General features: G+C 36.7%; 1 protein-coding gene across 1 annotated transcript in view; it reads left to right on the plus strand.

Moving 5' to 3' along the window:
• Window positions 1–25,072, plus strand: part of LOC140244964 (phospholipid-transporting ATPase IF-like) — a 100,547-nt gene that overhangs the window by 17,181 nt on the left and 58,294 nt on the right. The window contains exons 2-4 of the mRNA XM_072324572.1: window positions 4,092–4,214; window positions 5,272–5,361; window positions 20,839–20,919. Of these exons, the coding sequence (XP_072180673.1) occupies window positions 4,092–4,214; window positions 5,272–5,361; window positions 20,839–20,919 (294 nt within the window). The remainder of the gene's footprint in view (window positions 1–4,091; window positions 4,215–5,271; window positions 5,362–20,838; window positions 20,920–25,072) is intronic.

Consider the following 25,072-nt stretch of genomic DNA (forward strand, 5'->3'; position numbering starts at 1 on the left):
GGTCAGATTAAACATGTGGTGATGAATTTAATAGATATTACTCTGTCACAGTCTGCTTTACAATGTAAGAAATATTAAAGGAAGTTGATATTGTTGCCATCCTAGATGAGATGCATGTTAATAAAGACAAAATTTTTACTTTACTACATTGTACACAGGTGTAGACTATATTGAAGTAAACTTCTGAACAATTCACATACAGCTGCACAGTAGAAGTAAACATTGTCAATCAAGTGATCCATGTCACTAAAGACATAGGCCTACCTGTACAATGAGATGATATTTGTCTGCTTTCTTTTCACATGACAGATTGTTGTTTAACCCCAAGTGCACAGAGATTTCTGTGAAGGTCGCGCCATCCAAAATGCTGTACATTTTAATCCCCCTAGGTCTCGTTCTGTTAACTTTTAACATTTCCCCAGATGTTTATTGTGGTGGCTGTCAAACACTGTAAAATTGACTTTGACAACCAAATACCCCATGCCATTACCAGGGGCGGATCCAGGAATTTCGTGAAGGGGGGGGGGGGGGGGGCAAACAATATTTCTGGTGCTACTTCAGGGGTTTGTTTTGTTTTTTTATTTCTTTTGTTTTTTAATAACAACAAATAAACAGGGGGCGCGTGCCCCCCTTCTGGATCCGCCACTGATTACACATGAGGACGTAATTCGGTATACAATTTGTGTGACTTGCTGTGGACAGATCACCCAGTAACCTCAAGTGCACAGGGATTTCTGTTGTCAGAGCTAAGTCATCAAACATGCTGCACATTCAGTTTGTGTGTGTGTGTGTGTGTGTGTGTTTGTGTATTAGCATGTGTGTGTTCAGTTATTTTTTTACATCATATAATGAGTAGATTTGTATCTAAAAAGATAATTGTTTTCTCTCGATTTGTTTTGCACATTCACAGTGACTGCAAATATTCATTTGAATGAAATCAGAAATGAAAATTATTGGAAAAAAAAGAATGTATGTGTGTGTGTGTTTTCTCTCAATATTTCCTCATATATATGATAGTATTGACTGAACTGTACGTTAGGTTCACACTGGGCGTTGATATAGAAGCTTATAACTTCAATGATAATGGCCGCAGCCCCAGGAGAGTAAAAGGGAAAAGGGAACTATTGCGAGAGCACTACACTTGTCTGATTTTATCATCAGATAGTAATTGGTAATAGAAACTACTACAGTGTACTTATGCTCAGACTTTATCTAGTAATTACTTTTTGAAATACCGGTAGCAGTTTCTACCTCCCTGTTTCACCTGTTGCTGATAATAATAATAATAATAATAAAACTTCAAAGGACATCTATATTGCGCAGCTACTATAATGATATACTCTACTGGTATACTGATATACCGATGGTAGCTATCCATCCATATGGTTGAAAGGATCATTGTGAACATACAAATAGCTTTAGTCTAGAAAAGACTAACAAATAGGCAGCAGATGTCAGGAAAATACACAATGAGATATTGCATGTACATGCTTGACTTTGACCTGGGAGGTGCTTTGACAGTACATGAAAAGGAGAAATGACTGCATGTTATCTTCCTGCTGTTACGTACTGTAGGGATAATATTTTAAAGTACACAGAGATGAAGGAAATGCAAGCTGAAAGGAATTGTGGAAAGATGGAAAAGAAAAGAATAGAAATCTTAAATGAGGAAAAGGTGAAACAGTCGGGTATTAGTTATCTGTGATATTTCTCGATAAATTGGCTTCACCTTTAATTGAAATCTTTATATTTGTGATTTTTTTAATGTTTATGAGAATAATCTTTGTCAACAGTTTTGTGCATCTGTAAAAATGTGATATCTGTCAAACTAGATAAATCCACCATTTTCAATAAGGGTATCAATAAAAATAATTCAGAAGTAGATTGATATCTCGTGCTGAAGACTATACATTATGTACATTCCAAAATTTTACAATAGTATACAGGATTTCACAATGAATGTTTACACTATACATCACTACATTTTATAGACAATATACTGTAATATGATATTGCAAATTCAAGAATTTTTTAACATTATTTTGCAACAATGAGTGATCAGCCGACAAAGTTTTGGTGAAAGTAATTGGAAAGGCAATAATACAAAGTAGCTAATGACGGGATGTAGCACGCTAGCATATTTAAAGGGCTATCCAGAAGAAAGGCGTGGAGGCTCATTAAAGTCATCTCTATCAAGCTATTTGTTATTTTGTTATTCGTCCATCATATTTAATGCATTTTCATGTACCAGCTTTGGCTCTCTGGGTCTGAGTAGCCTTGCGATCAGACGCAACTCACAGGGGGTTCCTGAGTTGCATAACACACACAGCTCTAGCACTGGGGTCAGATTTAGTGAGCTCACAAGAGTCTCACTCATCACATTGAGCACCAGCTCTTGGGTCAGATTATATAGCAAGCTCAAGGGATTCCTGTGTTGTGTTTGCACTCAGCTTCAGTTTCGTAATTCTATTACCTTGTAGACACAAAATTGTGAAGAGCGTGCTTTTGGTCATCAGTTTACAAACTGCGATCGCCCCTACACTGCCCCCCCCCCCCATACACACGTACACACACACACACACACACACACACACACACTGACAAATATCATAAAAATTTGAATCACAGTACAAATCTCAAGATTCGTATCCTGTTATTTGGTATGAGTGTGAATTCCACCATTTTGAAAGGAAATACTGTCAGTAATAAAATCTGTTGGGATTAGAAAAAGGGGAGGAAGAGAGTGAAGAGTGCAGTGATTTATTGCTGAAGCATGGTTACTTTGGCAAAAGTTAATTAGAGTGTACAATCCTAGCCATCGTTGCGGTCCATTACCACAAAGCATACCAGACACACAAAGGGTGTAATATAGATTGATATTGATTAATGTGCAAGTGCTATATTGCTGTGTGTGAAAAATGGGTTTAGAAATATGTAGTGATAACGGGTTGTTGTGATATATGAGGTACCCTGTATATGGTATGAATAAGTGCTATATTGCACTTTGTGTGAAAATGGGTACAGAAATAGTGATTTGAGTTGTGATTCTAAAAGAGGTGTATGGTATGAATGTATATTATTTTATATAACACCTAAATGGATCCTTGTCATTTGATTGGTTGTTTGATATTAATAGTCCATTTCACTATGATGTCATCATCCGTGCAAATGTGGCTCCATTTACCGTGCAAGTTTGGATCCATACGATTTGCTCCATTGCACACACGTGGAGAGCCCGGCACACTACGCGTGTACAATGCCCGCGTTGGCAGTGTGTGTATGTGACAGCGCGCTAGCGTAGAGCGCTCAGTGAACACTCTCTCGATCTCAGATTCTGTCTTGTTTGTAAATCAATAAAACATCAAATGACAATGATCTATTTTAGGTGTTATGTAAAACAAAAATAAATGTTTTTCATTTGTGCAATGGACAGAATATTTAATTCAGTGAAAGATGAAATCTTTGCTCCATTCAGCTCGGCTGCGCCTTGTTGAATGGATCATTTCATCTCTCACCTCATGAAATATTCTGTCCATTTCACTCATAAATATTCATTATTTGTATAATAGTGCACATCATTTGAGTGCCTGATAATTATTGTTTCCATGATGATCTTTCTAATTTAAGTCTGGAATGTTCATTATGTTGCATTTGCAAGTTCTCAAATTGCTGTGTGTGAAAAATGGGTGCAGAAATATATAGTGACTAGAGTTGTCATGATAGAACAGAGGTATATATGGTATGAATATACAGTGCACATCAATTGAGTGCCTGATAATTACTGTTTCCATGGTGATCTTTCTAATTAAGTCTATAATGTTCATTATGTTGCATTCATTAGGGACTAATTTACCTTCTCGAAGTTGGATAGCGATTTCAGGGGATGGAACGATATTTTGAGAAAAAAAAAATGGTATACAATTTTATGTTTTGAAATTGCTACACAAAAGAATTTTTGTATAGCAGTCACATTGAGAATGCATATTTGGGTACAGAAATACATAGTGCAAAACCAGGAAAATGATTCCCTGTGTAAATATACATATACCTGTACGTATATGCTTATTTGTTTCTTCTTTTTTTTTCAACAGGGCATAACTCAAGCGTACGTACCAGAAAACAGAACCATCTTTGTAGGCAACCATCCACCCCCCAACCAGGATGAAGTGTACATCCCGCAAAAGTTTCCAGACAACACAGTTATTTCATCCAAGGTAAGTAAAAGTTCAAGGCTGCTGGGATTCAAGCCTATGATGAGAATTCTTTAGAATGCTGAGTAAAGTTGGTTTCAGTTTCTCAGTTGTTGAAATAATGCTAAAGTCATTTAATAAACAGTACCTCCAGGCAAGATCATTGTTTTCTATGTATGACAGATATGCCACTCATAAACAGATATCACTTTCTTTTTTAAATCTCAAAAAATTTACGCTGACTCCACTATTAAAAGGGAAACGTTTGTGCAATCTTTGCGGGGTTGATGCTCTGTAACACATTACTCCATGCAGTGGCTCTAGAGTGATGATAATAATTATATCACTGGTCCTTTGTGCATCCAGTGTGGACCACTACATGTGCACCATGCCGGTAGCGCTTGATTTCACACTAACATTTTTGTGCTCTTTCACGGACAAAAAGTTTATTTGCCAGCTAGTAATAATACAATTACCATGCCTGTTTGCTTAATAGTTGGATCTTTGACATTAGTATGACTTTTATTTGTTTCCTCAGTAATGTTCGAAACGATAATATGCACAATATTTTTTTTTTCATAAGAAGCTTTGTTTCTGATCTTTGATATGCCCTTTTACAAAATCAATAAACAGACATAATGTAATTCTAAAGCCTTCATAATTTATAGTAACTGACAATCATAAGCTTTCTTTTTAGTTAGTTTTGCATATTGCTTCAATGACATGTGACTTATCACTGAGCAAAAGGATTATTCATTCAATGTGTGTATATTACAAAAACCATAATAAATGGATTGCAATTCAGCTTTCTTTCTAATAGTCACAGAATTATTAAGAATTGAAGAAAATATGGATTTTTTTTTGTTGTATCCACCCTGTATACAATGATGCCCTTACACGCAGGATGAAAAGCTATTGCCTTTTACATTGTACAAAATGAGTGTTTGATGACACGAAATATCAATTTACTGTTTGTAATGGAATTCGTTAATTTTACCAGTAAATCAATAGCAATTCTGAAAGTTTTATGGGTACACAACATCAATATTTTTCTTGTTTTATCTGTCATTTGTCTCAACAGTATACTGCTCTGAACTTCTTCCCAAAGAACCTGTTTGAACAGTTCAGAAGAATTGCCAACTTTTACTTTCTTACTGTTGCTGTACTACAGGTAAGTCAGAATTAAGCATGTGGCTCTCGAGTCGACTGTGTGACTAGTATTCATGAGCTATTTATTATGCCTCCGCCACGAAGTGGTGCCGGAGGCATTATGTTTTCGGGTTGTCCGTCCGTCCGTCCGTCCGTCCGTCCGTCCGTCCGTCCGTCCTTCCGTCCGTCCGTCCTTCCGTCCGTCCGTCCGTCCGTCCTTCCGTCCGTCCGTAATGAATTTTGTGGACAAGGTAACTATCAAAACCTGTTGAGGTATCCTAATGAAACTTGGCATGTATGTGTATTAGGGGGTGAAGTTGTGCCTATCAACTTTTGGGTGCACATGCTCAAGGTCAAAGGTCAAAAGGTCAAGGTCAAATACATAAAATTTCACTATTTCCACCATATCTATTGAATGCCTGAAGATATTTTCTTGAAACTTAGTGTATACATGTATTACCCAATTAAGATTCTCTGGTGAAAGTTTGCGTCATGAGGTCAAAGGTCAAAAGGTCAGGGTCAAATACATGAAATTTCACTATTTTCGCCATATCTATTGAATGCCTGAAGATATTTTCTTGAAACTTAGTGTATACATGTATTACCCAATTAAGATTCTCTGGTGAAAGTTTGGGTCATGAGGTCAAAGGTCAAAGGTCAAAAGGTCAAGTAAAAATATCAAAACTTCTTTTTTTTTCTCCGTGCCTTGGAAAATTGTTCAAGGTATCTTCATGGAACATAGTATATACATGTACTGACTGGAAGTGATTATCTAGAGAATGTAGGGTTCATGGGGTCAAAGGTCAAGTGCAACACTTCAAAATTTTACTATTTCCCTCATATTTATGCAATGCCAGCAGGGTTATTATTTTTTTACACTTGGTGTATGCATGTGTAACCTAATAGAAATTCTCTGGAAAGTTTTTTTTTTTTCTTTTTTTGCCTCAAAGGTCAAAAGGTCAAAGATCAAGTGAAAGTGCTGAACTAACTTTTTCCTCCATATCTCAAAGTGGCTCAAGTTATCTTGAAACTTAGTACATATTATGCATGTTCTACCTGAAAGTGATTATCTTCTAAATGAATTTTAGGGTCAAGGGCCAGATGAAAATGGTAACAATTTACTATTCAATTCAGAAATTGCACTTTTTCTCCACACCTGTACCTTGAAAATTACTCAATGCCTAAATGTATGAATGGGTCAAAGTCAAGTTAAAGTCCTTAAATCCCTAGATACATGCTCTCCTATTCATCCAATTAAACCTAGGTCAAGGAAGGTGAACATTCAACACATTTGTGACAAACTTGTCATTTCAATATTTTGCCAATTTTGTGAAAATGTAATCACACATTGTCCACATGTACTATCTAGACCTATTGGGAAAATCATGCATTATGGCGGAGGCATACCAGTCGCCAAAGCGACATTTCTAGTTTTATTTTTATTTTCGTGAGGTTATTTATGGAAAGCAAGACCAATTTTTTTTTCTTCAATTGATCTAAACATTTTTCTGTTTGTCTGGCCTCATTCTTTTTGCAAAATGTAACTCATACCCTGATTGGTGTTCCCATTTGATTCAAACTGAAAATTTGATATCTATTAGGCATTGGTAGACCACCAAAATAATTTATCAATTGCGCTTGTGAGAAGTGCAATAATTTATAGTGCTCTAGTTATTTTTGTATGGGAGTTTAATACCGCCAATGTTTGATCTTGTCTGCTGTGCTTCTGATATGCACTTGATGTGTACACTGCATGGCACATGTGTCAGCCAGGTGCACGAAAGCTTGGGCAAATTGTCATACCATAAAAAGATACATGCAGTGTCACACTGCTATAATAATGTGTTTGGGTGGATAAAATCTTTTTCCCCTACAAGATTAAGATTGTTTTGTGGATCATCCCATCTCGTTTAATGATTAATGGTGTCAGACTGCAAAATTTTCTAGCAGACTTGCCTTTACCTGTAAAGCAATGTTGTGTGTTTTTATTCTAATAATCAGGGGCAGTGGTGTTTGATTTTGCTATCATGTTTGCATTTGGTGGTACTGCTGTAAACTTGATCTTTGGACCACAAATCATCACAGAGCTCGGTGTCAGTTGAGAAAAGAAAAGAAAACAGAAAACATTTGGTGCCTGATGTGAAATATTTATCAATTCAATGACTGCACAGAGGCAAGCCACACATGTATAATCTCGGGCATTTTTTTTTTTCATATTCTTTTTTTTTTTTGGGGGGGGGGGTAAACTTCACATGAAATTATCCCACCATATCCTTAATATAGAGGTGCTTTGTTGTATCAGCAATGAATAAAGATACCACATTTGTTTTTTGTAGTTTATTATAACCCGTAAATGCATTCCAGGAAAACACAGAGGACTTCTGGAATTCAAAGAGCTAACACAAACATGTATATATGGAATGTTGTGAAGCAATGCATTGTCAAAGTGTGATTATGCCATCACATTGCTTGACATATGAAGTGTGTGTTGCATGTATAATGATGCAAAATAACCCTGAACAAATGATTTACAAACAGAAATTGGATGACTAATGAACAGATTACGGTCAAAGCAGCAAAGCGTACTGTGTATTAATAAGGCAATGCGCGCAGCTCAAGTGGAGTGTGTCTGCATGGTGTAAAATGTAATTGATTGTACGACTAAACAGTCAATTGTCTGTGCATTAGTACATTGCATCGCACATTGCCGGCTGGGTAAAAGCCTGGCAGGGTGACTGCTTTGAGTTTGCCTGAAAATTATTGATTTGAAAAAAAAAAAAAAAAAATCTTTTCCACTGTCTACTGGTAGTCGCACTTGGTAAGCAGTGCAAAAGGGGCCCTCTAAACTGTGTCAACATGCCGACTTTCATTTTAAAGAGCAGATCAGTTAATTTTTGAGTGAAATTGGTCAAATAGTGACCAGAATAAACACACACACACACACCCAGACCCACACCCTCACCCACACCCATCCACACCCACACACACACACACACACACACACAAACACACAAAGCTAATTATGTGCCTGTCAATATCTCATTTGACAGGGCATAGATTAGAGGGAGCTCTTCAAAATACATCACACTGTTGAGAATTAGAGTATCTTGTGAAAATGCACCGCCTCTCATGTCTTTGCATAGCTGCATTATACCACAAAGTTTCTGTACAGAATTTTATGGATTCACACATTTTCAGTTGGGGAATGGTGATATGGGTCACAACCATGAGAATATATATTGTAAATTTGATATTGTAGAATTATTGTAAAGAAATATAACTCTATCAGTGATTTAAAACTAAACAGATTTCTCCATTGATGGAATAGTCATGACTGCATGACTATTACTACACAACATTGAATTGATTTGACGGATACAAAACTTTACTCTTTGATTTCCTTTCAAACAAAAAACTTAGTAAGGATTCGTGTGGAGGTCAAGATAAGATCTGCCAGATCTTTACATTAATTTGTATGGACCTTGTGACTTATGTGGTTTATTTTGCAGTGGTAGTATGTTACAGATTTTGTGAGTTGACTGGTAATTGCAAAATTGATAACTGGCAAAATAATTGCCTTGTGTAATGTGCATGTAAATATTCTGTACATCATCCCCATGTTTAGAAACCACTAATTTTTCTCCTGAAAAGGGAAATAATTTCTCATTTTTGACTGTGTTTCGTTACTGTGAATTTGAACAACAACTTGGAAAATTGTTTGACAATGGCATGTACATATTATGCATTATTGCTGTTTTGATAAAGTATGTTTAATTTTGAAGTGTTATTGCCTATTTATAATATCCAATTTGACCGTCTGTTTTATATCATAAATGACAACATAGACGAGGATGGATGTCTCCTTTATATAATTAAGGGTTGCCCTATCGTCACAGCGGTGAATTCACTTGTCAAAATGCTACAGGTCTGAATTTGACTGATTTGTCTAGCCATTCAGCACAACAGATGTTTCTTGTATTAAAATCTAGTATAGGAGATACTCTTTTTGAGACTTTTGCCCAGCATGTGATGCGTGCATGGTGCATGCATGAATGACCGGTGACAATGCAACCCATATGGTGTTATTATATAAGACATGCAGGCACACTCGACTGGAGTTGCGTGCATTGCAGTATATTGTTAGGCTAGGGTAAGACTTGGCACCACAGTACATTACAACAAGGAAACTTCTGGTCCCGGTAATATTACATGAATATGTGCCACATGATCTGTATTGATCTATACCCCTTTGTTTCCTGGTTAACATACAATTGTATTATGTTAACATGTGACATGTGAAACTTTGGATTACACAAGAGACAAAGTTGTGGCTGACGAGCATGCTTCGAATTAATACTGTGGATACGTCATTATAAATAGCGAGTCTAATTTTTCGCGAAATGGGACTTCCCAACAATTTCGTGAGTGTTTAAATTTGTGATCGTGGAGTATAGTGTAAACAGATGTGTGTGGGCATGTGGTATTCATATCTAGATCAGAATTGTGCATTTTGTTAACTTTGTGAATAGCACTCAACTCATGCAGTTCAGAAAAATAAAAACCTCATGAAATATACAGCATAATTATAGAGAGGAAATATTGTCATTTTTATTGCTATAGTGAAACAAGCAGTATAGAACCTAGACTAGTTCGTGAAGCTCTGTGGTGGCAATGCACAGTATACAGAAGGCGCAATGCAACATGAGTTTGCCTTCAAGCTTATGTAATGACACAACACAATTTTTGTGTGCGTGTACTATCTTTATTGTTCTACCACGAAGAAGCACCTTTCACCTGCGTGGTACTACCGCATGCTGTACAAAATAATCAGAGGGCAAGTGCTGGGGATTTCCCAAGAAAATGCATCCAAATGTGTATGAATTTTTGAAAATCATTTCATTTTACATTTCTTACTGCAAATTATGCCTTTGAAAGAAGAGAGAGAAAAAAATTGCAATATTCTCACTGTTTTTGATGTCACCACCCGTAAAGTGAGATGAAATGAGCACAGCTCAATAAAATGGTGGTTTACACCTCGCCATCTTTACCAGGTGCAGCAGCTGACTTTATAATTTTTTTTTTATATTTATTTTTCTTGCCAAAGATTCAATGAATTTTAAATATTTTCCATGATAATAGAGCGATGAATATCATAACTGAAGGGTTCTATAAGAAGGTGTTATGCTACGAGAATCAGATCTGTCTTATGGTGAGTTTATATTTAGCATTCAGTCAGGGTAATGTCATAACCTGTGGGCATTATGGTATTTATTTCAGCTCACTTCTATTGTGTATGATATCATAAAAGACAATTTTTTTTTTGGGGGGGGGGGGGTTGAGGCTTAGTTAAAGCAGCAGCAGCAAAAAAAAAAATAAATAAAGAATAACAAAAAATGAAGAAGAGGGAGAAGAAAGAAATATCACAAGATTTAAAAGAATTTGACATGTATTTTGATCAAGCAGTTTCAAAATTTGTGACTTGTAGACCTACATCTTGTATTCATATTAGGAAAATCAACAGAGAATGGGAAGTCAGGGAACCTTGAAAAGATACATGTATGACAGTTCTATGGCATTAACCCATTTTGTGCTCCTGAGTCAAATTTGCACAAATTTCACTCACATTCCTATGGAGAGGTAATTATTGTGGCATGCAGAGGGTTAATGATGTTACGGCATGTAGGAGTTCAGCACTCCCCAAGTGCTTCTAGATTTTCAACTACTGCCCTTTACTTCCTGCTGCTGTACATTGAGCTTTTTTCTGCTTTAGGGTAAAGATTTATTGCCTCATTATTAATTTAGCAACACTGATATCTTGTGTCAGCAATCTTTAAATGTCCAGCAAGGTGCAATTGAGTAAACAAAAACAGGAAAGCGGTCTTGTCTCACACACAGATAGTTTCCGGTTTGCCATCAAAATGGAAGTGGCTGACTACTGGAGATGTGAAGTATGTCAAAGGCCATCCTGTATAAACTTACAGGATAATTTTGGTTGAGGCGTAACTTCAGGTTTCTAACATTTTTTTTGATAAGATAATGAGAAACCTCTTATGAAATATGAAAGAGCATGTAATTTCAAGAGGAATTCAATGTTAACAGGGTGCTACATAACTTTATTTTACCACTTGCCCAGTCGGGCAAGCAGATTTTCGATTTTGCTGCAAAACTCTTGCCCGAACATTAATTTTACTTGCCTGAAAAGAAAGTCGAAAATATAAGGAAATAATACACAAAATCATGTGTTATTCAAGGGCTTAATAAAGCACAATAATTTCAATTAATAGCACCCACTGATGAAATATAATGAAATATAAAGTGTGTTGCATCACTACGCAGCCATTGTCTTTGGGCTTTTGTATGGCTGACTTTGTGGGTTTGTTGGGAGAATAAGTGAAAAAATGTGGCTTCAAAACGTTTTGCTTGCCCTGTTTGGGCAAGTATTTGTTCTCATTATTCAAAAACACTTGCCCGAATTTGATTTTCACTTGCCCCGGGCAATCGGGCAAGTGCTTATGTAGCACCCTGGTTAATTTGATGAAAAATTGGTTTTGAAATGGCTGAGATATCCAAAAATATGATCCTAATAGAATCAACAGGCCACAACTTTTATTAGGATCTCTTTGTTTTTCCTTGTTTTTAGATATCTCGGTCATTTCAAAACCGATTTTCACCAAATAAACTTTCCCCATAGAATTGTATGCTCTTTAACATTTCATAGAGTGGCTTCTAAATATCTCACAAAACATTACAAGCTGAATCCTCACCTCAACCAGTATTGTACAGTCCCTTCACAGCTGAAGCTGTCATGGTTTTCTTGAGTACTGAGTACTGCCCGAGACTACATCCTGGTTGATTATGAAATGCATTCACATTGATGGTGAAATATGACCACATTTCATTTACAGTGTGAATGCATTATATTTATTAGCCTGACCAGACGCTGTTACTACGCTGTGCGAATACAACGTATCTACGTACAGCAACTGGGCTGTGTATAGTTATATATTTATGTACACTGTGAAATACATTGTGAAAACCTATGGTATTTAGGGTAGCAATTCCAACTTTTCACATGATAGGCATGTAAGATCTGAGTGTGAATCTTTCCACAAAATACACCAACCATACAGTGGTATGTTTCTTACATGATCTGATACACTTTATGACTTTTCTCATTGGAGATATGCGCATGCGCAGTGCTTGTACAGAAATTGGTATTTCTTGAATGATAACGGTACCAAGTGAATTATTGTGTTATCTGATATGGTGGTAGTGCAAAAATGGATATTTTTGGGTGAGCAATTTTTTTTGCTAAGCCGAGTAATATGAATTTCACTTGTTTTAATTCTGCGGAATCAAGACATTACATAGTGGTACATAGTGCAAGCAGAAATATTCACATGCTTTTATTTTCGCACAAGTTTCTGGCAACGCGAAATTTCCACACCGCAAAAATTTCCTCTTCTACAGTATTTTGCCAATAAGAACGATGCTATCAAATCACTGTGGTACAAATGTGTTTTATGCCACGATAATTCCAGTGTGAATGCACCTACTGTATGAACTTGAGGTCAGATGGTCTGCGGGATGATCACTCAGTCAGTCGATGAAATGTATTCTGCTTCTGGCAATAAGATTGAAGCAGACCAGTTACAGACACGATTTCCTTTGATAATGACTGTGTTTATTTTTCTGGCCTTTTTACCAGTTCCTGTAGAGAACTAATTACAGGAGAAGAGAGAGAGAGAGAGAGCCATATGATGTGACAGATATTGCCAGTGAGTAGACTGTAGGCCCATTCACACCTATGGGGAAATACCGCTTTATTTCATGCAGTTTTTTGTATTACATGTGAATGCAAATACCTCGCTAAGTGTTATGCGAAGTACCTCGCAAAGTACCATAATATTTAGGATCATGATAACTCAAACTTCAAACGAAATACACAATGCAAGCTTTTAGTGTAAAGCATGTCGTGAAATACCAACTGCAATGTGGTATATTCTCATGTGAACTGACCAACTCTCTGTCTTCTCCCTGTCGAAGATATGCATATCAAAAATGCAGTGCTTACATGTACTTTGGAGAGGTGTACGTGTACTTCTGGGCCAGAAATACCACAGAATTTTGTGAGTGAGAACATCAGAATATATCGTAGAATTGTATGCTATTTCTCAACTATGTATGTGGTTGCCAATTATCTTGCAAAAAGTTAAAATCTGAATCCACCATCTCAACCAAACTATACCATCCCTTTAAAAATTCATTAGTTCATTATTATCAGTGGAGACCAACTATCTTGCCCAGCCATGTTGAAAGGCTTACAGTATGAGATAAGTCATTGGCAGATTGAGTAAAGCAGCCAGTAAAGAAGAGCACGGTGCCACCGACAATTTACATGATAAATGTCACAATAGCTTGCCCATAGAAACCAAAGACAGGATGAAGACAGGAAACAACTGTTTTAAACTAGTCACATTTTTATGGGAATCTAAGGAAGCTTGTAAGTGCCACCAAGAAAACCAGATTATTCCTTGCCTTTATTGACCTTTTCGGTTGTGAGAAGGCGAGGAGGCAAATACCGAGATCTCGTCTTCTTGGGTCAGAAAAGTCCAGAAGGTGAGATACTTATATGAGATCTCCCCTTCTTGGACCCCAAGAAGTCAAGAAGATGAGGAATTCATCTTTTCATTGGCACTTTTAAATTCTGCAGGACTCAGAAGGGCTTTTTACACTTGTGTTTCTTAACCCCGGACTTTCTCTGACCCAGGACTATCGTTAGTCCCGTACCAATTTTTTCAGCTTTTTACACTCGCCAATTAGTCCCGTACTATCTCTTGTCCGGGGCTAAGGAGAAAACTGACCTCTTTACACTCGTATTTCTTAGCCCCGCACTTTCCAAACCACATGAATATTCATAATTACGCTGTGTACTGTACACGTACACGCACGCACCGGCAGCACTTGATTACCTCGTTTCTGATTGGTCAGTGAGGGTCGGACTTCGTCTCCGTCGCTTAGCCCAGGATTATTTTTTCGTTCTGTTTACACTCACTTGCTTGGCACCGCAATTGCGGTGCTAACCCCTGCTATTTTGCAGGGCCAGATAGTACCGTACTATCGGTGGGGCTAGCCCACTTTGGCAAAAACGAGTGTAAACAGAAAGTGGGCTAAGGATAGTCCCGTACCAACGGTGGGGCTAAGGCCCCCCCTTAGCCCCACCGTTGGTCCGGGGCTAAGCAAAAATTTACAAGTGTAAAAAGCCCTAGAGACAACCTCAAATTTCAAGTAAAAATTTCCAGTAAGCAATTGTTGTAGCATAATGTGTACTTGGAAAAAATGATGAACCAATAAGGTTACCTGTTTCATATGGGAACCTGGTGGCCTGTGTACAAAGTCTATGGGGATTTCAGAATTTAGTATGGGACGGGTTGAGTTACTGTATATCATGTATGTATGTATGTAGGGATGAATTTACTTATTGTTATATTTGTGCACCATGTATTTATTTCTTTTTATACATACTTATTTATTTATTTGTCTATTTTATATATTGTTTTGGGAACCTTTATATGAATTTTATAGGGGATGTAGGCAAAGACATGATCATGGTGCATAATGTCTCTTGTGTTGCATCTGAAAATTAGTTTTGCATATTTGACAAAATTCGCCATGTAGTAATTGAAGTCATAGAAATGCCAAAACATGACATCATCAAGTTGTGCTTTGATAATGTCAGTGACATTTTAAGAGATCCATTGTGAGTAAATTCAACCATGTGAATTGGCATCTTGCCAATCTCCGGGTTAACTATAAAGCCACATTCACAAACACAGGAGTTAAAGGAAACCAAAACCCAAAGAGAAATGTGGATGGAGTGAAAGCAGCAACATTAGTAGAGCATATCAGTGAAAGTTTTAGGAAGATCAGACAATCAATGCAAAAGTTATGAATTTTTAAAGTTTTGGTATTGGAACTGCTAGATGAGGAGACTACTAGAGGTTATGATGTCATGTGTGGACAACAATATAATGAAAATATAAAGGGAATTCCACAAAAACTTATTTTTCATGAAAATTACACATTCCATCAACTTTATACTGACATATGTTAAGGTTAGCAATTATGCTTTCTGAAAGCGGTCAGTCAAGTGCATTTTCATTATGCTAGGAAAGTGAATTATTGTGGAATTTCTCTTTGAGTTTTTGTTTCCTTTAAAGGTAGGGAATCCCATTTGCATGCCTTAAATGAAGATTGTATAAATACAGTGGTATGTTGAAGAGAGTATCATTTTAGAAACTCCCATAAAGTGTTGAAAGTGGAAGGTAACATTTAGTACATTTTTATTGACCGTTAGATTTTGAATTGAATTTTTTTCGGGGCTCACCGTAAATTCCAGTACATTACTAGGCTACCTTTGCAGACCCATGCACTGCATGTGTGTCCATCATGTATATTTTGTGAAGAAAGTTCATCAAAACTTACAAACATTTCTATATACATTCTTGCCACACACTCTAATTACATCAGCTCTTATACTTTTAGATTTGTGTTTATAGATAAAAAAATACAGAAGACTGCAACAAAAAGGCTTAAGTGTGGCTGACACACAGAACTACTGAGTAGTTGAGTTTTGTGCATTATTCAAATTGTAGATAACTATTGACTTCCAAATTTCTCAGCAGTAGCCTAAACAAGTCCCCTGAGGTTCATATTGAATGTTTTGCTGCATTTTGGAAGGTCTGTAAAAGGTACCCCCTACCTTTAAAGGTTTTGCATCACGGCTAAGATACAAAATTACAGTGCACTCCTGTTATAACGTAGTACATTGTTATGACAAAAGTCTTGATACAACAAAATGAATATTTAGGTCCTGAAATCATCATATATTTATTTCTACAGATTGTAAAAGCAGAAATATCTACAGCATGAAACTTTCACAAATTGGAGCTGACGACCTTTTTTGCAGTATGACATTTGTTGCCAAAGTGCCTAGCTGGCACTCTGCGTATTATGTAGACAAGAACTTTCACTTGCACTTAATTACGCAAATTTTGGCTCCATGAGAAATTCTCGAAAATTTCATGTACACAAATATTTCTTGTTTTACATTACTGTACTGTTTGGTTATGACAACATTTTTATATAATTAGACAAAAAGTGCGGATGACGAGGGCTTAAATGGAAGTCCCCTGTATTCGACTGCAAATGAAGAGCAATGCTCGAAAAATGATCTTGGGCACCTGAGTGCATATTTCAAGATTGTTATTTTCGTGCTGGTTTCTGGTCGCGTGAAATGCGAGAAAATTTCTACACCACAAAAATTTCCACTTTTGTAATATACAATGTACTTTCTTCTCATACAACAAGAGCATTATGCTTTCATGATATAAAGATAAAAATGATTATACACAGCACTCAATATGCACCATCACTCTTACATTTCTATTCTGAGGTGCAGAGGGATACATAACACAACAATAAATTAAACAACAAATTGTACTATTATTTGTTAATTTTATGTTTCAAAAATGTATTGCTTGCCAGGGAAAACAAATGTTTTTTTTTAAGCTGGCTAAAATACATCATTTGTATCGTGAGCATCCATTCATTATTTGTGAACTGTGCTGGTATACATGTACGTACAAGTTAAATGTTCTCTTAGATTGCAGTTTCAAACAATCGATTGTAAACACATTTCTACTTTTATCAATTGTATATATGAGTTAAAGACTATTTCAAGCACAGACATAATAATTATTTGATTAAATATTGTATTGTACCAGCACAATGAAGATAGACAGGCAGTTATAAAGTACCATGGGAATTTTAATGTGCCTACTGTCATAGGATCTTGAATAGATCCTTTGTTCATTTGTTTTATGTTGGTGATGTACTGTATTCCTCTGTTCTCCTCATTCCTGGCACGAACCTGTGATATGACATTTTGTTACTAACAGTACATGCAGCAAAATGTGACTTTTGATTTTTGATTCAGTAATCATTTCGACCCCAGTCATGTAACTGTTTGATTCACTGTAAATGTCCATACTTTTGCTCGATTAATTGTTCACATTGAGTGGCTCAAAAACATTTGCGGGTTCATGAATTCGCACCGCATGATTATCGATCCTTTCAGAATTTGCAGTGAAAATTGTGAGGATATTTTTGTGGGTTTCAGAATTCGCGCTAGCCAAAAGAACAGCGAAATGCGCGAAAATTTATGCACCGCAAAAATTTGTGTGTTTACTATCTATAGACTATGTTTTTCAATGGACCATGCATAAGCTACATCTGAATATGTCCGTATAAACACTGTGACAGTGAAATTCCAAACACTCCTACAAGATAGTCTGATTTAGTACTCTGAGGATCATGTTGAAATGTAGTGCACCAATCTTTTCGCTCTCCCTGTCTGGTATTTTCAGGGACTTTTTTTTTTCTTCAAAAGTCATTAGCTAATTGCAAGTGGCATTGTGTGTACGATCTATCTTTAGTATAAATGCGGTGAGCTGTGACCATTTTGCTTCCTGCAAAATATTATGGTGAAAACACAAACACAAAAACAAAACAAAGACAGAATAATGTGGGGGATGGGCATCTCTATAGTGATAGTATCTGCTCAGTATGCAGGTACAGCTGTACCTCTGGTAGTTTTTTGTTGCATATGAGAAGCGGTTGGCAAAACACTGCAATATTGAAGATATCTTGGATGTCGTCTGCTGTGTATTCAAGGCAATGCACTGATCATGTCGGTTCTATCCATTGACATTATAGTGAAAGAAATACAGGGTATTCTGTTTGGTTCGTTGCTGAGAGAAGAAAACATGGAATTCATGTTAAAGTTGTATGCTGATGGCAGGATTCACCTTTGGTATGGACAGTGAAATCTTTATGAAAGGCAAAGACTTGTCTGTTTGTGGGACATTTTACCTGAAGTTTATTGGTAGCGAAGGGATGCAGGCAATTATGAGGAGTTTCCCATGCAATATGCATGGATGTCTGAAACAGATCTCTCTTCAGTCAGTGTACAGTTGTAGTTTGTATGACCCCACTTACAGTTTCGCATGATTATTCCGCAACGCGTGATGCTCTCGCCGCGACATTTTATGACTCTTTTCTTTCAAGTATCACGAAACTTTTGAGACCAAAATTGTTGCTCCCGGGCATACCGTTTTGAAGCCACGCCCCTTTGAAAAAAATTCATTGACCCAAAAATTGCTCAAAAACATGATTTTGTGTACAAATCCAATGTAAATTGTGTTTTTGCAATTTGAATTAATTCATATGAAAATAAATATTTTTACTTTCAATGGCTGATAATGATTTATTTTAGCCTGATTATGCTTTAAAAAGTTTCTGCGACAAATTTTACGAAAAAACCAACAAAAACAAAAAATAAATTCAATTCAACATGGTTTATTGTGCAATTATAAAAAAAAAAATGAAATAACAATCCAGCAGCTCGAAGGCTGATACGGTTGCTTTACATTAGAATCATAAAAAAGAAATTACAGTGACATTGATAGGATAAGCATGCGTGAAAATGAAAAAAAAAGACATAATACACATCAGACCTGAGCATCAAAAAATGGGATAGGTGAGAGTATTGCACAACAGGTAAGGAGATACTGTATGTACGTGTATAGAGAATAACAAATATGGCAAGATCGAGACGAGCGGGCAATGAAGTAAAATGTTAAAGTGGGTAAATAATTTCAATGCACAGAAGCATGAGAACTGAAAATTAAAAATGTGATATCGACACAACATCAAACGGAAATACATATTAGTTATCATACCAAATCCGTCAATTATTAAAAAAAAGAATAAAAAAGGGAAATACAATTAGTGGAAAAAAGGAGATGGAATTTTGATATAAAATTAAGGGAGAAACCTAAAACTTATTGCTGGTTGACATATACAAATTTCAATACCATTCAAAAGTAAGAATATGTTTCCCATGGTTAATGAAAGGGGGAAAAAAACCGATTGAGATGGCACAAAATATAACAGATGACCAGACAAACGCATACAGAATCATATCCTATCATAAAAAAAAGGTAAAGTAAAACAAAAAATACACCATATTATGTCATATCACACTTACAAATGTCTTCCCTTAACCGCATTGACTTTAAAAACATCCAACTATTTCAGCCCCCCCAAACCTCACTATTCAAACATTGTTGTTTATGTAACCATCTCTTTATATTATACATAAAAAACTCAAAATCTAAATAACCCTACACTTTAACCCTCTCAAGGTCATGAACAGACGGCGCCACCAACCCCAACAAACAAAAAAATACATATCAAATACATTAAAATCATAATTTCCCTCTGCAATTTCATATTATTTCACATATCACTGTCATATTTTGCTATACATAAGATAAAACAACTCAATCTCCAAATGATCTCTTCCTCGGACTTTCCCTATGGGAGCGCTATTCATTACAAATCACACAAAAATAAAAAATGGAAATGCATTAGAGCCATGATATTTGACAAACAAATGATACCACAGGCAAAACTCTCATAACAATTTAAATTAATACATTAAAAAAATATTTTGTAATCATTTCTGCATACAATTATATCTATTATTCAATACCTGTGCTTGTTTTGTTTTTTTAAGAAAAAGCAATGAAAAAAAAAATCTGAGTCACTCACAAACAAAACTACTTCACACTGTCCAGCAGCAAAATCATTACAGCCAAAGAGCCCAGTTTCATCTAAAACCATTATGCGTGAACTTAAGCCGGGAAAGGAATAGAAAAAAACTAAACAAAGAAGTACATAAGAAATTCAGTAAACAATAAAATACATAAGAAATAATTACGAAGCCGAATTTCTGTTTCAATATTATTGTTGAGGATATTGAAAAGAGTATGTTCACCAAAAAGTAGAAGTCTTGGAGCTTTATTTTTTGATTTATAGGCAAAAAATTATTTTTGCATAAATTAGCATAGATTAATTATTATAAAATACACAAATTAAAATTTGAAAAATCTATCTATACAGTCCTGTATATTACATTGGCCTCTACCTTAGTGCAAATTTTCGCAAGGATCGCGCGATCCACGGCCGAGATCTGAAGGGGGGGGGGGCCAAAGAGGCCCCCCGGGTGGTTTCAAGTCCCTCAAAAAAACCGGGTGGGATTAGGGTTAAGGGTAATACTATTCCCCTTGCCTTCCGAAAAAGGCAAGTCAATTATTCTTTTATCAAGCTAGAAAAATTAAAATGTGTTGAACTTTATGTATATTTTCTTTTATCATTCTATGCAGACATCACAAACTGTAGTAGTCTTCTCATCCAGCAATGGTGGCACTGAAACTTTAATAAAATTCATAATTTTTTAATGGATTGTCTGATTTTCCTAAAACTGTCACCGGTGTGTTCTACAAATATTACTGTATTCACTCAATCCATACATATATTCATTTGAATTTGTCTGTGAATCTTAATATTCTATTTTTCTATCTTTTTATCTCAGCTTGTCATTGATTCGCCTGTCAGCCCATGGACGAGTATACTGCCTCTCATATTTGTTGTTGGTGTGTCCATGATCAAACAGGTAAGGGAAAAATTACACTGCACAGTCTACAATTGCTTTATTCCTTCCTTGTTTATCTTGAATTGACAAGAGCACAAAATGCATCTTATACCACAAATTTCTGTTAAATTCTGTTAATGAGGAAATACTTCTTTTTTTTTCTTTTTTTTTTAGAAAAAGCAGATATACCTAAATTCTCCCCACTGACCCATTTTCTGTGCACATCCAATTTGTATACCCCCATTTTTTTTTTTTTTGCATCCCTGCCAATCTCCCCTAAATTGTATTGATGGTACAGTCCTCAATCTATACACACTATGGCATCTGTGCCCTACTGTGGAGTAGTCCTGAGGCCCCAGATCAATGATAAGACTTTGAAAAACATTGTCAAAACCTTAAAGATAATAAAAAGTTTTGGTACCTCAAAAGTGTCCTTGAATTTCCTTGTCTTAGTTTGTGTTTCAGGTTAAAGTACCTTTCATATAACTAACACTGTGAGACTTACTCGCCCCAAAATGCTCTCATGTCTTAGTAATCATGCAATTAACTGCGATCAGCAGCCCCATACGCATAGCGAACAGCAGTCCCATACGCATAGCGTAATCGGGCTTCGCAGTGTAGCATTCAGGATCATGACAGATTTAGTATCGCAGGGTAAATGTCGACTTAAAATCCCATAAATTCTTCAATTTGAAGACTTACCAATTAAGTTGAAGTACTGAAAACAGGCTTTTGGCAACGTTTGGTTCTGCCTATAGTCCCTTTCTGTTCGAATTGATGACTGAATGTGACTCGGTCGACAGGACCTTAGGAGAGCTACATACAGTACACTGAATACAACAGCCAGTGCATGCGAACACATCACATGCACACAAATTTCAAATCCATGAACGGATAAGATGTTTGTGTGCGCATGCGCTGGCCATGGTATCCAGTGTATGTACATGTAGCTCTCCCAAGGTCCTCTCGACCGAGTCACATTCAGTCATCAATTCGAACAGAAAGGGACTATTGGCAGAACCAAACGTTGTTCGAAGCCTGTTTTCAATACTTCAACTTAATTGGTAAGTCTTCAAATCGAAGAAATTTTTGGATTTTAAGTTGACATTTACCCGCGATACTAATTCTGTCATGATCCTGAATGCTACAATGCGAAGCCCCATTACGCTATGCGTATGGGGCTGCTGGTCGCAGTTAGCTATGCGTACAATGGGCTGCACGCTGCTGGTCGCAGTCAGTGGTTTCGTACAATATTTATCGACGCTGTACAGCGTCGGCTCTGGTACGAAACCATTATTGCATGATTACTAAGACATGAGAGCACTTTGGGGCGAGTAATTCTCACAGACAACGTACTTTAACCTGAAACACAAACCAAGACAAGGAAATTCAGGGAAGCTTTTGAGGTACCAAAACTTTTTATTATCTTTAAGGGGAATCAAAAATTTTCCCTTTGGAACAAATTACCCTTAAAGGTCCAGTTGACCTTTGGGAGCAGTGATTTAAAAAATGTTTAAGATATCACATTTGATGCATATGTGTAGGTCTGTTGTATCACAAAACATCCTACCATATAAAATTTTTGCAAGAAAGCCTAAAATATAAGGAGATATCAGTGTTTTTCTCAATAAACCCTAACTGTAGACGGTTTAGTCTGGAAACATTTTAATTATAACTATTGTTCACTTTTTGTGTTTTCAACAACACTGAACATTAATTATACGGATTCAAATTTTTACAGTGGTTTTTTTCTATCCCTAACTCATATTTTAGATCTATTTTATAGCACTAATGCCTTTAAAATACCTTGTATATTCCCCCTATGGACGCTTTTATACTTATATATATATATATAATTATATAGATATATATCTTTTATTGCACATTAGTATTTTTTGAGGTCCAATGGATAGTAAAGTATGTTGCAAGAAGGATAGGAATGAATTGACATAAGGTTGCATAAAATGACAGGGATGAAAGGTAAAAGATCACCATACATTTAGTAATAGCCAATAGTGCCATTGTCTGGCTCTAACTTAAACTAGAAAAGTCCAGTGATGAAATGTGCATGGTGTAGTGGATAAAAATAAATTGAGAAATAGTTCTTTTGCAGAGAGGGTTGAAGTTCAACCCTCAAGGTCACTGGTCAAGATCAATGAACTTTATCAAAATGTAAATGATGGGCTATGTACTTCAGGTGGAATACAACAATTTCACAAGAAGCCCAGGCATCCCAGTTGACTGCATACATGTACCTCAAATTGCTCTAGTTTGCGATGAAAGATAATATGCTGGCGTGATTATGACGACGTTCAGGGATCCTGATCGTACAATCAACGTACATATTACTGAGTTGTGACAGCCTTGGTGCGTACAGTGTTGATGGATAACCTGGCGTAATTGCTTGCGCAAACAGTGCTAATAGATGAAACGAGGATATCTTGCTGTTCACTGACTCATTCATGTTATACACTAGCCAGTGAGCAGCGTAGTAGAATTTCTGAGGGTGTGGTCTTATTTTGAGGAGAATTACTCCTTGGTGCAGTGACACCATGGTACAAAGTCTGCTGTGTGAAGCCACGAGTTAAGTCATGATGAAATAGAGTTTAAGACCCCGTTTACAGTGCGAGGCTCGGCCGCGGCCGAGCCCAGCCCCGCTTCAGTGTAAACGCGCAAAAGGCCAAATGCGAGGCCAAAAGCCTTCGGCAAAGGCCTTTGCCCGAACGGCGACTTCGTCGCCACGGAATTCATTTGGCAAAGGGTCTGAAAACCAGACAATATCAAATTGCCTTTGTTTACAAGCAGAGCGCCACTACGACAAAATATTGAAAGGTTTGAATCAAAAGCGCGGCCGAGCCCAGCAGTGTAAACGGACAAAATTGCGAGGCTCGGCCGCGCAATTGAGGCCGGACTCGGCCACGGCCCAGCCGCGGCCGAGCCCGGCCCCGCACTGTAAACGGGGTCTAAGACAATATCCAAACAACGTATAGATCTTATTTACAGGATATACAATAGCCTCGAGGCATGGTTTCCAACAGGACACATGTATGCAATTCATTCAAAAGGTTTTTTGTTGGGGTGCCACAAAATGTATTTTTATGTAAATTTTTCATTCTGCCAATTATGCCGATTCAAAGACGCTTCGTCCTCCAAATATTGATATTTAGCAGACTGTATTGTCTGCTCAGATTTATTTATTATTTAAAGATACATATACAATGTATGGTGTAGCAGTGGCTGTATGACATCATGCGTTGTCATGAACTATGGGGGGAGGAGGAATGCGCTGTCCAACTGGGCGGACCCTTGAAGGTTATCTTGCCTGAAAGCTGCTTAAAATTTCAGTAGGCGTGTGGGTGTACTTGTTTGTAGTATTCAGGATATATAGAATTTACACAAGACACTTTGTACCTTGTACATGTACAAGTTGTATACTATTATACCAATTGTAGTGGTTTATGAGGGAAAGGCACCTACCAATACAGGATGTGGTTCATATTATGCAGGGAAATTTCCACTGTTGTGTGATCCACTGTGCATGTCACGACTGGCAATTAGTAGCTGATCATAGAATTTTTATCTATAAATGTCTATCACACCTTGCGCCCTGATTGAAATTGTGGTCTGAATCGTGGAGTAATCGTGGTGACCTTGCTAGATCTCGAGGTCATCTCAGTCGTGGCAATCTCGTCGGTAGTAGACAATCTTTGAACCATCCAAATTGTCTGAAACTCTTTGCTTGTGAATTATTTCTTGAAAATTTACAATCCATTGTGAACTTAAATTTTGGGTGGATATTTTATGCACTTTGATTGATAATAGTTTCTGCAGCGAAGTAAGCACTCACTTGCATCGATACATCCTTAGAGAGTTTTGTGCGATGTAAAGATCGATTACTATGTAAAAAGAATGTTTTTAATGGGCACCAACTGTAAATAAAAGTGCCAATTGCAGGCAATTTATTGCATAAAAGTATATACTTTAGAAATGAACCCTGAAAATTAATCAAGATTTGAAGATCATGACCTCAGTGATTACCACATGCTGAGTTGCAAACAATGTATGTCAGTTCAGTTGATGCTGAATCCTTTTAACTGATGACAATGGCCATAAGAGCATGTCCTTTAATGGTAGAATCACAGTGTATTGTTTGTAGTAAATGGGAGGTTGGCAT

The sequence above is a fragment of the Diadema setosum genome, chromosome 21, assembly GCF_964275005.1.
Source record: "Diadema setosum chromosome 21, eeDiaSeto1, whole genome shotgun sequence".
Lineage (NCBI taxonomy): Eukaryota > Metazoa > Echinodermata > Echinoidea > Diadematoida > Diadematidae > Diadema > Diadema setosum.